This window comes from Cuculus canorus, chromosome Z (assembly GCF_017976375.1).
Source record: "Cuculus canorus isolate bCucCan1 chromosome Z, bCucCan1.pri, whole genome shotgun sequence".
Classification (NCBI taxonomy): Eukaryota; Metazoa; Chordata; class Aves; order Cuculiformes; family Cuculidae; genus Cuculus; species Cuculus canorus.
In genome coordinates, this window is record NC_071441.1 from 67,439,867 (window position 1) to 67,454,579 (window position 14,713).

Sequence of the window (14,713 nt, forward strand, 5' to 3'; positions counted from 1 at the left end):
GGCAAGAGCAGAGGGCGGGGCTGGGGCAACAGGGGATGACGAGGGGCGTGGTCATAAAGAGGGGGCGTGGCAGGGGTAAATGAGGGTGAATGGGGCTTGGCCTTGACAATCTGGGTGTGTGAGGGAGTGCGGTCAATGCAAATGAGGGGTGGTGGGGCAGGAGGGCTGGTGGGGGCGTGGCCATGACAAGGGGGCGTGGTCGGGGCAATTCGGTTGTGTGGGGACGTGGCCAGGAACGACTGGGCGTGGCCTATGTAAATTGCAGCGTGGCTCGGATAAATGGGTCTGCGATGTGGTGTGGCTATAAGGGGGCGTGGCTAATGCAAAACCGAGTCGGTGGGGCGGGGCCATGGCCAAATATGATAGGTGAGGGAGCACAGTGAGTGTGAGTGGGCGTGGCCAGTGAAGGGGCGTGGTCATGACAAGGGGCGTGGTCATGACAAGGGGCGTGGTTATGACAAGGGGTGTGAGCGAGGCAGGAAGGGGGCAAGGGGCACAGGGTTGATCCCCAAGACCAGGGTTGTCTCCACCCCAGGTTCCATATCCCCCAGCCCCAGGCGCCTTGGAGCACCATCAGGAAGGGCCAGGCAGGGACCCTGGACCTGGCCAGATGTCCCAGGGCCTGGCCAGGGGGGATAGCAGGAGGCATGTGCCCTGCCCTGGGCACATGGGGACACACGGATGTCCCCAGGGCTTTACCCAAGTGACCCCATTCCCACCATTTGGGTCTGGCCCTCGGGCACACCCGTCTGCCGCAAGGACCCACGGATGAGGTGGGGCAGCTCCCCTCGCCACCAGCCCTCACCGGGCCTCCCTCATCCCCAGGGAGCCCAGGGAGAAGAAGGGCCCTTTGACAGCACGCAGCAGGCTCCAGCACGACGGCTGTTATTCCATCCCTCTGTGGTGTGCGCCGCTGGGGCCACCGAGTGCTCAGCGCTGGGGCCTCTTGTTTTTCCTGGCTGGGGATGTGCCTGGCTTCTCTGGCCTCAGCTGGCCGGGGCCCCCAGCGGGGACCGTTCCTCCTCACGAGTGCTCGGCCCTATGCCGAGCCAGGGGTTCATTGGAACCCATCTGGCACGCAGCTGCAGGGAAGAAGGAGAGATGTTCAAAGCGGCCCCCATGGTGGGACCGCAGCAGCCCTGCTACTGGAGGTGGGGGCGTGGGTGCTGGCGTGCACGCTGCTGGTTGTGCCCCAGCCCAGGCCTGGCTTCTGAGGTGCTCCTGTAGCCCAGCTCATGCACCCCAGGAGCATCCAGAATCCCACTGCAATTAGCAGCAGCGTCCCCTGGTTCCCCACCATGTGTGGGCTTGTCCCCAAAAGCCTGGCTGGGCAGTACGGGTGCCTGGGGGACACTAAAGGGACACCACTGACATAGGAGTGCAGCATGGGACAGGGACCCTGGTGATGACAGACTAGGGCTGTGCACTCACCATGGGGCAAACCATCCTGGTGTGGCATCTGGGCCATTGCCGTGGGGCGGCAGCCCTTGAGCTGCCTTTCACCAGCTGACACATCCCCCGCCACCCCCCCCGCCCGACTCTTTTGGGAACTTGCATCATTTGGGATAGTCTTAGGCTAAGCAATAAAAACAGCCCTGCCTTTCACCCCCCCTGGCCCCTGAGTCCCATGGGGCCGTGACCGCCGTGCTGCAAGGGCACTCACAAAATAAACCCTGAGCAGAGGAAAATGCCCTTGCAGGCGTCCGTCCCCTGACCTCGTGTGCCAGAACTCCGCTGGACATGGTGTCCCTGGGGGGATGCTCTATGTGAGCCCTAAGGAACGATGCACCAGGGATCCCCTGCTCCTTTTTGGGGTTCCCACCTCCCAGAGACAGCCATTTGGGATCCCCAGTCCCAATCTAGTGTCGCAGCCCCAAGACAGTGCTGTCCCACGTCCAACAGTGGCACAAGCAGGTCTCAGAGGCAGGAAGCAGCGGCATCCATAATTTTTAAGGTTCATTTGCACCCCACAAACATTTTTAAGGGTCATTTCCACTCCGAAAACATTCCCCATGCTGCACTGGCTGCATTACGAGAGGGGAGCGACCGGCACTGCTACAGCCCCTCGCTGCTCCCAGGGGCCCCGCTGCCAGCGCCACGGAGCCGGAGGACGAACAGAGCACTCATTCTCCCTGTCGGACTGCGGTCCCCTGCGTGGCTGGCGGGGGCCCAAGCGGCCACGCCGGCGCTGCCAGGTGGGCCGCACGCTGCTCCGGCACTGGCCCCCGCCGCTAAATATAACCATGGCATCCAGCCATGGACCAGCGTGCACCGGTAGTGAGTGAGCACTCCGTGTGCCTGTGGCGTGGCGCTGGTGGTGAGCACGCTGCTGTCTGGGCAGAAGCCCCCCAGCCATGCGCACCCCACTCAGGATGGGCACGGCCACGTGCGGGCGCAGGTCTGTGGTCAATGCACATCAACAAGCGCTTGCGAGTGCTGCTGCGCGTGTACGGCACTGCCCATTCGCATACATGGGGCAGGGGGGTCTGCAGGGTGCAATGCAATGTTTTGCACAGCCACGCACACCCAGGTGGTCCTGGGTGTGCAACGCAATGTGTTTTGCACTGCGGTGGATGTGCAGGTCCTCTGGGTTGTGCGCTGCACTGTGTTTTGCACAGGAGTGCATGCGCAGGGACTCTGGAGTCTGTATACCAAACAGTTTTGCACAGTGGTGGGTGCATGAGGGACCTGGAGTGTACAACACAAGTGTTTTCTGCAGTGGCGCACACCCAATGTGTTTTGCACAGTCGTGGATGCACAGGGTGTCTGGGAAGTGTAGTGCAACATGTTTTGCACAGCAGTGCATGCACAGGGTACCTGGGGTGCACAATCCAAAGTGTTTTGCACAGGGGTGAGTGCACAAAGGGTCTGCAGTGTGCAACACAATGTTTTCCACAGTGATGCACACCCAGGTGGTCAGTCGTGCACAGCACAATGTGTTTCACACTGTGGTGGATGAACAAGGGGCCTGGAGTGTGCAAGCCAATGGGTTTTGCGGCCTCTTCTGAGTGCAACACAATGTTTTGCACCATGCTGCATAGGCAGGGGTGTCTGGGATGTGCAATGGCACTGTATATACGAACAGGGCATCTGAAGTGTGCAGCCCTGTTTTACACAGCGGTACACGCCTGGGGGTGCAATCCAATGCTTTTCACACCATGGTACATGGTCGAGGGGGTCTCAGATCAACAATCCAATGCATCTTGCACAGCAGTGGACATGCAACAGCTCTAGGGTGTGCAGTGCAATGTGGTTTTGCACAGTAGTACATGCACAGGGCCTCTGGGGCAGGTAGCACTGTTTTACACAGCAGTGCAAGCACAAGGGGCCTGGGATCTGCAACCTAACGCATTTTCCACAGTGGTGTGCGCAGAAGGAGTCTGCTGAGTGCAACACGTTTTGCACTGTGCTGCACACACCGGGGAGGGGGTTGTCTGTGGTGTTTAGTGCCACCGCGGTGTATGAACAGAGGGTTTGAGGTGTGCAGCGCTGTTTTACACAGAGGTGCATCCATGCTGCACACATCCCAGGTCTGGGATGTGCAATGCCATGTGTTTCACACAGCGGTGAATGCACAGAAGGTCTGAGGTGTGCAGTGCTGTTGTAGCACAGCGCTGCCTGTACAAGGGGTCTGAGATCTGCAGTCCCATGTGTTTTGCACAGTGACGAGTGCACAGCGGGTCTGGGGCCTGCAGCACTGTTTATACACAGTGGTGCATGCACAAGGGCCCTGAGCTATGCAATCCAATGCACTTTACACATCAGTGCGTGCAGAATGGCTCTACTGCGTGCAACATAACATTTTGCACCACCCTGCATGGGCAGGAGGTGGGGCTGTGACGTGCAGCATGGTGAGTTTTGCACAGCGGTGCACTGCACACGTAGGCGATGCAGCAAGTGTAGTGTGCAGCAGTACAGGGTGTGTGTAAGTGCAGTGTGTGTGGGTCTGAGGTGTGAGCGCAGAGAGACAGGGCAGCCACGACTTCTCCAGGCAACCTGTGCCAGTGCCTCACCACCTTCACAGGAAAACATTTCTTCCCAAGATCTCATCTCAATCTCCCATCTTCCATCTTAAAACCATTCCCTTACTCCATCCCCACAATCCCTGATAAAGAGCCCTTCCCCAGCTTTCCTGTAGCCCCTTCAGTTACCGGAAAGTCGCTATAAGGTCTCCCTGAAGCTTTCTCTTCTCCAGGCTGAACAACCCCAACTCTCTCAGCCTGTCCTCTATGGGAGGTGGTCCCGCCCTCAGATCATCTTCGTGGCCTCCTCTGGACCCACTCTAACAGATTCATGTCCTTCCTGTGCTGATGACTCCAGAACTGAACACAGTACTCCAGCATCTCTCTACAAATACCGAAAGGAGGTTGTGGAGAGGAGGGAGCTGGCCTCTTCTCCCAAGTGACAGAGGACAGGACAAGGGGGAATGGCCTGAAGCTCTGCCAAGGGAGGTCCAGGATAGATATCAGAAAAATTTTTTTCACGGAGAGTCATCAGGCACTGGAACAGGCTGCCCAGGGAGGTGGTCGAGTTGCCTTCCCTGGAGGTGTTTAAGGAACGGGTGGATGCAGTGCTTAGGGACATGGTTTAAGAGAGTGTTAGGAATGGTTGGACTCAATGATCCAGTGGGTCCTTTCCAACCTGGTGATTCCATGATTCTATGATTCTATGATCTCCAGCATGGGCAGGTTGGGACACAGGGAGCCCCCTTCTCCAAGAAGCAGGGCACCAAGTCCCACCTGTGCCCCCACTTCTAGTCTTGCTGGGGTGACAACAGAAGCTACTGCTGCTGTCTCAGGCCGGCCACCCTGAGCTCCGGGAGGGCCGCAGACACAGAGCCACCGAAGCCACTGCCAATGAGATGCTTTATTGGAGAGTGGTGGGCAGGAGGGGCTCAGCCAGGGGGCCAGCCCAGCTGCCGTCCCCCCAGCACGTGGATGTGCAGGTGGTAGACGGACTGGGCACCATGCTTCCCATCGTTGATCACTGCCGAGAGAGGGACAGAGGGGTCAGGCCAACCCTACACCAGGTCATCCCACGCAGCCCCACTACCCTGGGACCACCTGTGAGGGTCCTTCCCCACAGCACAGGATAGGGCCACCAACTCACCCAGACGGTAGCCATCGCCCAGCCCCTCTGCCTGCGCCGTGCGTGCCGCCACCACCAGCAAGTGCCCCAAGAGCTGTGGGGGGTTCAAGCAGGAGGTTCAGCAGGAGGGTCAGCACCACCTGCATGTCCCCCCGCCATCCCAGGGACTGCCCCCAGACTCACCTCAGTGTCCTGGGGACCCACGCGGCTGATCCTGGGAATGGGGCGCTTGGGGATCACCAGGAAATGGACGGGGGCTTGGGGAGCAACATCACGGAAGACCAGGCACTGCCGGGGCAGCGGGGGAACAAGATGAGGCCCGCATCCATGGGTGCTGTTCCCCGTCTCCATGGGGACACACACCCTGCTGTCCCCACTACCTTCTCATCTTCATAGAGGATGGTGGCAGGCACGCTGCGGTCGATGATCTTGCTGAAGATGGTGGGCTGCCCGCTCGCCTCCTTGCTGGCTGTCGCTGCCCGCTGCGCCTTGCCCACCTCCCCGTCCTGCCCGCTGGCTGCTGCTGCCACCCATCGCTGGGGACAGGGGCACAGCAGGGCTCAGCGCCTGAGCCACCCAGGATGGGGACATCACGGCGTAATGGGGACACAGGGCGTGATGGGGTGACAGGGGAACATGGAAGGGGATGCACATGGGGAGACGGGGGGATGCACATTGGGATAGTGGGGGATACCATCAGGGTGACAGAGGTACACATGGAAGTGATGAGGGATGGACACCGAGGTGACGGGGGTGCACAGGGCAATTAAGGGGGGTGTACTTAGGAGTGACAGGGATATGCATGGGAAGGATGCACATGAGGTGGTGGGGAGGATGCACATGGGGGTTATGTGGGATAGAAATGGGGTGATGGGTACACATAGGGCGACAAGGGGAGCACATGTGGTGACAAGAGGTGCACATGGGAGTCACGGGGGTGCACAGGGCAATTAAAGGGATGTAATTTGGGGTGATGGATATACATGGGAGGGATGCACGTGAGGTGGTGGGGAGGATGCACGTGGGGGTTATGGGGGATAGAAATGGGGTGACGGGTACACATGGTGGTGACAAGGGGTGTACATGTGGTGACAAAGAGTGCACATGGGGGTCACAGGAAGTGCACAGGGCAATTAAGGGGGGTGTAATTAGGGGTGTCAGGGATATACATGGGAGGGATGCACATGAGGTGACGGGGAAGATGCACATGGGGGGGTCAAGGGGGATGGAACTGGGATGACAGGGGTACACATAGCGATGACAAGGGGTGCACATAGGGGGTACACATGGGGTGATGGGGGATGAAATTGCAGGCGATAAGGGTACACGTGGGGGATGCATGTGAGTGTGATGGTGGAATAATGGGGGATGCAATCAGAGTGACGGGTACACGTGGGGGTGACAGGGCTACACATGGGAGGGTGCACATGCAGGTGACAGGAGGATGCAGTAGGGGGTGATGGTGGCACACACAGAGTGATGCACATGGGGGTGCAGAGGGTGGTTATAGGGGATGTAATTAGGGGTGACAGGGGTATCCATGGGAGGTGCACGCAGGGATGATAGGGGGATGTAGTTGGGCTGTCACAGTACACAAGAGAAGATATACATGGGCGTGATGTGGGGGTGCACTTGAAGGTTATGGGGGATGCAATTGCGGGTGATGGGTACACATAAGGGGGAACACACATGGGGTGATGGGGATGAAACGGGGTGACAGCAGTACACAGCGGGGGAGGTACAGAGGGTGATGGGGTACACATCAGAGGGATGGAGGGATGCAGTTCAGGGTGATGGATACACAAAGGGGGTGAACACAGGGGTTATGGGGAATACAGTTGGGGGCAATAGTGGTACACACAGGGGGATATAGACGTAATGGGGGGTGCATATGGCGGTTACAGAGGATGCAATTGAGAGTGACAGGGGTACACATGGGGCATGTACATGAGGGTCACGGGGGGATCAAGATGGGGGTGACAGGCGTACACATGCTGGGACACACAGGAGTGATGGGGGATGCAACTGGGGGTGTCAGGAGTGCACATGGGGCACGGACATGGGGGTTACAGGGGATGCAGTTGGCAGTGATGGGCATATACATGCTGAGACACACACAGGGGTGACAGGGGATGCAGTTAGGTATGACAAGGGTGCAGTTGGGGTGCTGGGTACACATGTAGGCGTGCATATCGGGGTTACAGGGGATGTCATTGGGGGTGACAGGAGAACATGGGGTGCGTACATGGGGATTACGGAGGATGCAGTTGGCAGTGATGGGTGTTCACATGCGGGGACACACATGGGGTGACAATGGCAGTGACAGGTGCAAATGGGGTGCTGGGGAATGCAGCGGGGGTGACCAGTACACTTAGGGGGTGCATACTGGGATTACAAGGGATACAACGGGGGTACAAATGGGGGTGCTGGGGGATGCAGTGGGGGGACAGGGGTGCTATTGGCGGTGCTGGGGTATGCAATGGGCTATGCCAGGGGTGCTGATAGGGGTACTGGGGGATGCAATGGCGGGTCAGAGCTGCTAATGGGGGTGCTGGGGGATGTATTGGGGGCACAGGGGTGCTGATGGGGGTGCTGGGGGATGCAGTGGGGGGACAGGGGTGCTAACAGGGGTGCTGGGGGATGCAGAGGGGGGACAAGGATGCTGATAGGGGTGCTGGGGGATGCAGTGGGGGGACAAGGGTGCTAACAGGGGTGCTGGGGGATGCAGAGGGGGGACAAGGATGCTGATAGGGGTGCTGGGGGATGCAGTGGGGGGACAAGGGTGCTAACAGGGGTGCTGGGGGATGCAGAGGGGGGACAGGGATGCTGATAGGGGTACTGGGGGATGTAGTGGGGGGACAGGGGTGCTAACAGGGGTGCTGGGGGATGCAGAGGGGGGACAAGGATGCTGATAGGGGTGCTGGGGGATGCAGTGGTGGCACAGGGGTGCTAATGGGGGTGCACACTGGGAAGCAGTGGGAGGACAGGGGTGCAGGGGGTCCCTCCCCGCCCCGCGCCCACCTGCCCCGCGCGCCGCACGCCCCGCGCCGCCCAGCCGCGAGACACCGCGCGTGCCAACCCCAGCGCCGCCGCCATGGCCGCCGCGCCCGCCCCGCCCTGTTGGACCCCGCGCGCCCCCTTGGCCACGCCCACTGACCGCGTCGCTCCATTGGTCCCCGCCTCTTGACCACGCCCCTGTTCGTTTTACCACGCCCACTACCACCGTCCCTCGGTCTCATTGGTCCCTCCCCCTCACCGCTTCATTGGCCCCTCTCACTGACACCGCCCCCCACCCCCGCTGACCCATTGGCCTCACTCCCTTGACCCCGCCCTTCTTTCTCTTTGGCCGCGCCCCTACTACACCGTCCCGTCACTCCATTGGCCACCGCCCTTTGGCTCCGCCCCCTCGCCCCATCAGCCCCGCCCCACCACACACTGCTCTATTGGCCCCGCCCACCGCCCCTGCCCCACCGCCCCATTGGCCCCTGTCCCTGTCACTCAGGCCTGGCGCCTTAAAGGGACCGCGCGTGGGTGCTGCGGGCACGGGGAGTGTTGTGGGCACATCTGAGGGTTGTGGTCTTGGGTGAGTGCCACGATCACACGTGGGTGCTGTGATCGCACGTGAGTGTCGTGGTCACAAGTGGGTGCTGCGATCATTAGTAGGCGTGGTGATCAACCCTTTGGATCACGGGTGGGTGCTACTATGTCACAACTGAGTGCTGTGACCACACGTGGGTGCTGTGACCACACGAGTGTGGTGATCATTAGTGGGTGTTTTGATGACAGGCGGGTGCTATGTTCACAAGTGGGTGCCGTGACCATGTGTGGGTGTTATGGTCACACATGGGTGCTGTGATCGCATGTGGGTGTTGCGATTGCACGAGTGCTGTGATCATACATGGATGTTGTAGTCATGGGTGGGTGCTACGATCACGCATGGGTGCTGTGACCACACATTGGTGGGTGTTGTGACCAAGCATGCATGTAGTGATCGCGTCCGAATGTTGTGATCGTGTTTTGATCATGGGTGGGTGCTACGATCTCATAAGTAGCTGTGAGCACATGTGGATGTGTAGTGTTCATGCTTGGATGCTGTGGTCACACGTGGGTTCTGTGACCACATGAGTGTGGTGATCAGGAGTGGGTGTTTTGATGACAGGTGAGTGCTATGTTCACAAGTGGGTGCTGTGACCATGTGTAGATGTAGTGATCATGAAGGGCGATCACAAGCGGGCGCTGTAGTCACAGGTGGGTGTTGTAATCACATGTAGGTGCTGTGGCCAGACCTGGGTGCTGTAATCGTGCATGGCATTGCAGCCTCCCCCCACCCCCAAATCAAGGAGGGCACCTGGTGCAGAAGAGGGGTTTATTGGGTGCTCAGAAGCCCATGCGTGGGCGCTTGCGGCGGGTCTGGGAAGCAGAGGAGAGCTGACTCTGGGACGAGGGTATGCAGAGCTGGCTAACCTGGCTGCTAGGGAGCTCTGGTGGCTCAAGGGGACTCTCAGTCCATACCCCCAAGTAGTCCCGCAGCGTCTTTCGACGCTCTTTAGGGATGCCACGGATGCGCAGGCTCTGTGAGGAGAGCAGGGCTTCGTCGGGCACTGGTGATGGTGGGGGGCTGCCTCTTGGTGGGAAGCCCTCCTGAGGAGGCGTGGGGGAGAGCGGCGGCAGACCAGTGTCGCTCAGCTCAGACAGCTCTGACTGGTAGGTGAGGGAAGAGGTGAAGCTGGCTGAAAGGCTGCGCCGGCCACGGGCTCGCTTCTGCCGCCGCCGCCGCTCCCGCAGTGCCCGCTGCCTCTGTGTCCTGTAGAAGCTCGTCCTCTCTTCCCACCACTGGCTCCAGTCCCCAGACCACGCCGCCGTCAGACGGGCGCTCAAGGAGTCTGGACCCTCCACTGGCTCTGGCGGCTTCAGGATGGCAGAACTTTGGCTGTCCAGGAGGTCCCAGCATTGGATGCGGCCCCCCTCCCGCATGGCCTGGTGCATCCGCTGCCGTGCCTGCTGGTGCAGAATGCTGGGTCCCGCCTGTGTCTGCAGCTCTTCACGGGTGAAGAGGCGCTTCTGGCCACAGGTAGTAGGACAGGAGGGCCAGGGAGGCTCCCCACAGCGCTTGGAAAGGGCCTTCAGCCAGCGGCGGTACCGCAGGGCTACAGCCTCGCTCAACACCACTGGGGAAGGCTGGGGGCTGGCGCAGGGCTCCTGGGTCAGTTCAGCTTCCTCCAGGAATGCTGGTCTGCCCCCGTCCTCCTCCTCGTTGATCATCACTTCCAGGTTGGACAAGTAGGAGGTTTGTTCATCCTCTTCTTCCTCTTCTTTTTCTTCCTCGCTGCCCAAGTGCTGTGGGCTGCTGGCTGGATCCTCGAAGAGCGGCGAAGAGCCAGGGGCTGCTGTGGGCTTGTCCCCTGAGGTGCGTGCCAGGGGTTGAGCCACCTCATGGGTCAGCCTCTGGCAGAAGATGTCCCCAGCCTCGGAGAGCTGGAAAACCAGCAGGGATTCCCGTGGCCCATGCTTCTGCAGCACAGCAGCCAGCCCTGTGAGGATAGAGGGAGCATTGCCATTGGGTCCTGCCCCTGAGAGCCCTCCTGGGGCCCAGCTGGAAGTGGGGACTGCCCCCACAGGCATGCTCATTCCTGGCTCCTGTCCCCCACATCCTCTCTCAGCTTATTAATCTCCCACTCTGTGCATGGAGTGGTTCAGGGCTTTGCTTTTTCTGTTTCAGCCTCCACCCTAGGGCATGGCGAGGGCTGTACTCCCCTCCAACCTATGTCCTTCACCTCCCAGAACCCAGGATACTGCAGGATACCCACCGGCAGCTGGGATGCCAAGGCGCTGCTGGAGGAGGCAGTGGCGGTGTGGGAGCTGGGTGGGAAAGTGCTCCAGGCAGCCGGTGATGGTGTGCAGCTTCTGTGGAGGTCCCACCAGCCGGCAGGCCAATTGGCCACCTCCTGTAGAAGGACACACCAGAAACAGGCTGGTGGACACCAATGCCAGGGCAGTAACATGTCCCAGAGGTGAGGAGGCTGGGATGTAGGCGCAGAGGAGACCTGGCCCCACAGCACACCAATCACAGAATCACAGAATCACCAGGTTGGAAAGGACCCACTGGATCATCGAGTCCAACCATTCCTAACACTCCCTAAACCATGTCCCTAAGCACTTCATCCACCCGTTCCTTAAACACCTCCAGCGAAGGTGACTCGACCACCTCCCTGGGCAGCCTGTTCCAGTGCCTGATGACTCTCCGTGAAAAAAATTTTCCTGATATCCATCCTGGACCTCCCCTGGCAGAGCTTCAGGCCATTCCCCCTTGTCCTGTCCCCTGTCACTTGGGAGAAGAGGCCAGCTCCCTCCTCTCCACAACCTCCTTTTAGGTAGTTGTAGAGAGTAATAAGGTCTCCCCTCAGCCTCCTCTTCTCCAGGCTAAACAACCCCAGGAAAACCAAAAGCCACATCTCTCACCCTGGTACTGCAGCAGCATCATCTCCTGGGTGCGGGATGCGCCAAGCAGCAGTTTATGGCTCCTTCCAGGGTCCCCTGGTGTCAGGTGGGCGAAGAGAGGGGGGGCCTTCATCATGTGCAGCCACTTCAACACAGGCACCAGCGGCAACCGCTCGTCTACCACGTACATGGAGAACTGGGATGGAAGGAATAGCTCAGCCAGGTTCACCCCAACGCACCACAGCAACCCCCCTCAGCTGGGCAACAGCCCTATCCTTCGGGTGCTGGGAGGCTGGGCTGTGCCGGTGCATCTCTTCCCAGTCTCTGGTCCCCTGGGTGTGATGGGACTCACCTGGGTGGTGACAAGGTGTTGGGAGGGGTGAGCCCTGCCCAGGTACATGGGCAGCACCACACGCTCACCCTGCTGGCAGCTGGCTTCCTCGCCCACCTTGAACAAGTCTAACTGGCACCTCTCAGGGGCCTGCAGCAGCAAATCGAGGAGCTGTCAGCACACTGGCTGGGGAGCCCCTCTCCCCTGCTGGCCCTGTGCCCACCCTGCCAGCCTCACCCGAGCATCCAGGCACTGCAGGCCGGTGCGGTCGGCACAGCTCAGCACCCGTGGGTGGGCAGTGAAGTCACACCAACGCCAGGGCGAATGGTCCCGAAAAAACATGGTCTGGGAGTCATGACGGAGCCGCTGCAGCCTGTGAGGAGAAGGCAAGACCATGGAGGACAGAGCTGCCTCTCCTACTTGGCCCCCACATACCCCCTAGAGAAGCAGGGATCAGTGTGAAACTCTACCCGGCCCCAAGCGCCCCATCTCACCCCTTCTCGATGTTCCAGAGGTAGGTAGATCCACTTTGGGTGCAGACAGCTAGCTCCCCAGGGATGTGAGGGCTGTGGGATGGACAGCACAGGGTCACCATGGGGGGCAAGAGCATCCCCGGGGACAGGTGCAGAGGCAGTGAAACACCCCCCTCACAACGCTGTTTTCCCCAGTGCCTACCTGACAGTGAGGCAGGAGGCAGGCATGCTGGTGCGGATGACCTGCAGTGGGGTGGGGGCTGCCCCTGTCCTGCCTGGCACCCTCCAAATGCCACAGTGATAGTCTGAGCGGACGCCAACAAAATCTAACATGGGATAGGAGGCGGCACGTGACACACAGCAGTGTCCTGGGGGCTCCCTGCTGTGCCCCGAACCTGGGGTACAAAGCCTTCTGAGGTTTGGATGGCTCACCTTCCCCGTTGGTCCGGGCAGCAGCTACTTGCCGAATGCGCCCATTGAGCTCAAACTCTGCAGGGGAGCCTCGTGCACTGGGCAACTCCTTCAGCACCACGTCCTGGAAATCTGTAGTGCCTGCTAAGGGAGGTGCAACATAACCCTACTCCTTCCCTCCCCAGCAACCTCAGTGGGAAGGATACAGAGATGGTTCATGGCCTGCCCTCCAGGGTACACCAGGCGGCCTGTGCGTGCTCCTGTGTCTTCAGCAGGCAGCCAGGCCAGTGCCCCTCCAGTAGGACCATCATCGAAGAGCAGGCCGGCCCACTGCAGCAGCAGCTCCTCATGCACGCAGTCTGCCAGCAGCCCTATTGGCACCTCGAAGAGCCAGTCACGGGACAGATGGGAGAACCAGCGCAGGCGGGAGGCCAGATACTTCTGGGGGCAGCCACTGCAGGGGTAGAGACGGCGCTGAGCTGGGGGAGAGAGCATGAGGCCCCCCAGCCATCTCCAGGGTAGAAGATATGGGGTCGCTTACCGCCTGGCGTCCAGACGGTTGATTTCTTCCATGAGGGCCGTCATCCGGATGGTGTTGTCCCGAGCTTCTCTCTGTGGGGAGGAGAGGCTGGGGCTGGCAGCTGTGATGGGTGAGGGATGGTGTCTTTACCCCCAACAGACACTGACCTTCACACCGGAGTCACCCAGGTGGAAGTTCTTGTGGAGCAGGCACCCCAGGGAGCCAAACGCGTCTTCTGGGTGATCCACAAAGAAGTGGCTCAGCTGTGTGGGAAGGACAGGTAGGGGTTGGGATGTGCAGGGATCCCATGCTATCCCCCTGGGTCCTCAGCAGGACACAGTGTCCCAGGCCACACCTGCTTCGTGAAATCCACAGCCGGTCCAGAGATGCTTGCCTGGAGCTTTCTGTGCAGAAAGCTGCGGTAAAGGATGTCCTGAGGCGCAAGCAAAGGAAGCCAGCAGGCTGTGGAGAGAGGGCAGGAGCTGGCTTGTACCACACAAGTATGGGGACACTGCTGCAGCATGGCAGGGCAACAGCTCTCCTGCGTGAGCAACCGCGGGGATTGCTGCTGAAGTACCACATGCCAGCACACCAGAGCTAGCAAGGATCTCAAGTTGCAGGGCAGCTCCGTGGGCAGGTGGAACAGGATGTGGCCAGCATCCTGGGCAGCATTCCCCGCTTCCATCCCCCATGGTCCTCACTTGCATTGGGAGGCAGGAAGGGCACAGCAGCAACATCAGCGGGTTCCCAGCTTTCGCCAGTTCTGCCATGGCGGGGCACAAATCTTGTCTCAGCCTGCAGGGAGAGGAGGTGGAAGGTAAGAGCAGCCCCTGCTCAACCCCTCCCGGGCTCCCCAACACCCTGACCCGGGCAGGGTGGCCTCACCTGGTGGTGGCCGCGGCCGGCTTCCAGCACTTGCCCATACTCGCCCCAACCAGCGGCCGGAGCAGGGCCCCCCTCGTCCCGGGGTGGGCCGGTGCTGAAGGAGGAGGGGAAGAGAGTGGCCGGGAACTCCATGGACGTGGAGGGCTGGGTGGGGGGCACCGGTACCGGACAGAGGGCGCCTATGCCGGGCGTGGGGTGGGGGCGCCTATGCCGGCACCGGGCGGGGGCCGTTTATGCTAGGGCGCAGGTACCGGGCGGAGCGGGCGTTGGTACCGACTGGAGGGCGCCGGGACTGGGTTGGGGTGCTCCGGTACAGGGCGGTGGGGGGCGCCTATACTGGGCTGGGGGTACCGGTACCACGCATGGGACCCCGGTACTGGGCGGTGGACCCCTATACCGACCAGAGGGATGCGATGCCTGGCACGGGGGCGCCCGTACCGAGTGGGGAGGCACCGGTACCGGGCGGGGGGTGCGCCGGGGACGGGGCAGGACCAAGTCTCTGAGCAGGCCCCGGCGCTGCCGTTCCCACGTGGAGCCGCGCAGACCCGGAAGTTGCGTCACGCGAGG

At 60.6% G+C, this 14,713-nt stretch overlaps 2 protein-coding genes across 2 annotated transcripts; both read right to left on the minus strand.

Moving 5' to 3' along the window:
- Nucleotides 1-4,851: 4,851 nt before the first annotated feature.
- Nucleotides 4,852-8,232, minus strand: HINT2 (histidine triad nucleotide binding protein 2). Its single transcript, XM_054054508.1, has 5 exons — nucleotides 8,110-8,232; nucleotides 5,469-5,624; nucleotides 5,272-5,376; nucleotides 5,110-5,182; nucleotides 4,852-4,986 (listed from the first exon to the last, which is right to left on the minus strand). Exons 1-5 carry the CDS (start codon nucleotides 8,182-8,184, stop codon nucleotides 4,895-4,897), a joined length of 501 nt encoding a protein of 166 aa, XP_053910483.1. The 5' UTR covers nucleotides 8,185-8,232; the 3' UTR covers nucleotides 4,852-4,894.
- A 1,196-nt stretch (nucleotides 8,233-9,428) lies between these two features.
- On the minus strand, nucleotides 9,429-14,349 carry TAF1C (TATA-box binding protein associated factor, RNA polymerase I subunit C). Its single transcript, XM_054054924.1, has 14 exons — nucleotides 14,147-14,349; nucleotides 13,963-14,056; nucleotides 13,617-13,723; nucleotides 13,429-13,524; nucleotides 13,283-13,353; nucleotides 12,948-13,195; nucleotides 12,763-12,873; nucleotides 12,533-12,656; nucleotides 12,352-12,423; nucleotides 12,095-12,230; nucleotides 11,879-12,007; nucleotides 11,548-11,722; nucleotides 10,896-11,033; nucleotides 9,429-10,619 (listed from the first exon to the last, which is right to left on the minus strand). The coding sequence occupies exons 1-14, from the start codon at nucleotides 14,276-14,278 to the stop codon at nucleotides 9,466-9,468; spliced, it is 2,787 nt and encodes a 928-aa protein (XP_053910899.1). The 5' UTR covers nucleotides 14,279-14,349; the 3' UTR covers nucleotides 9,429-9,465.
- Between the last annotated feature and the right edge of the window lie 364 nt (nucleotides 14,350-14,713).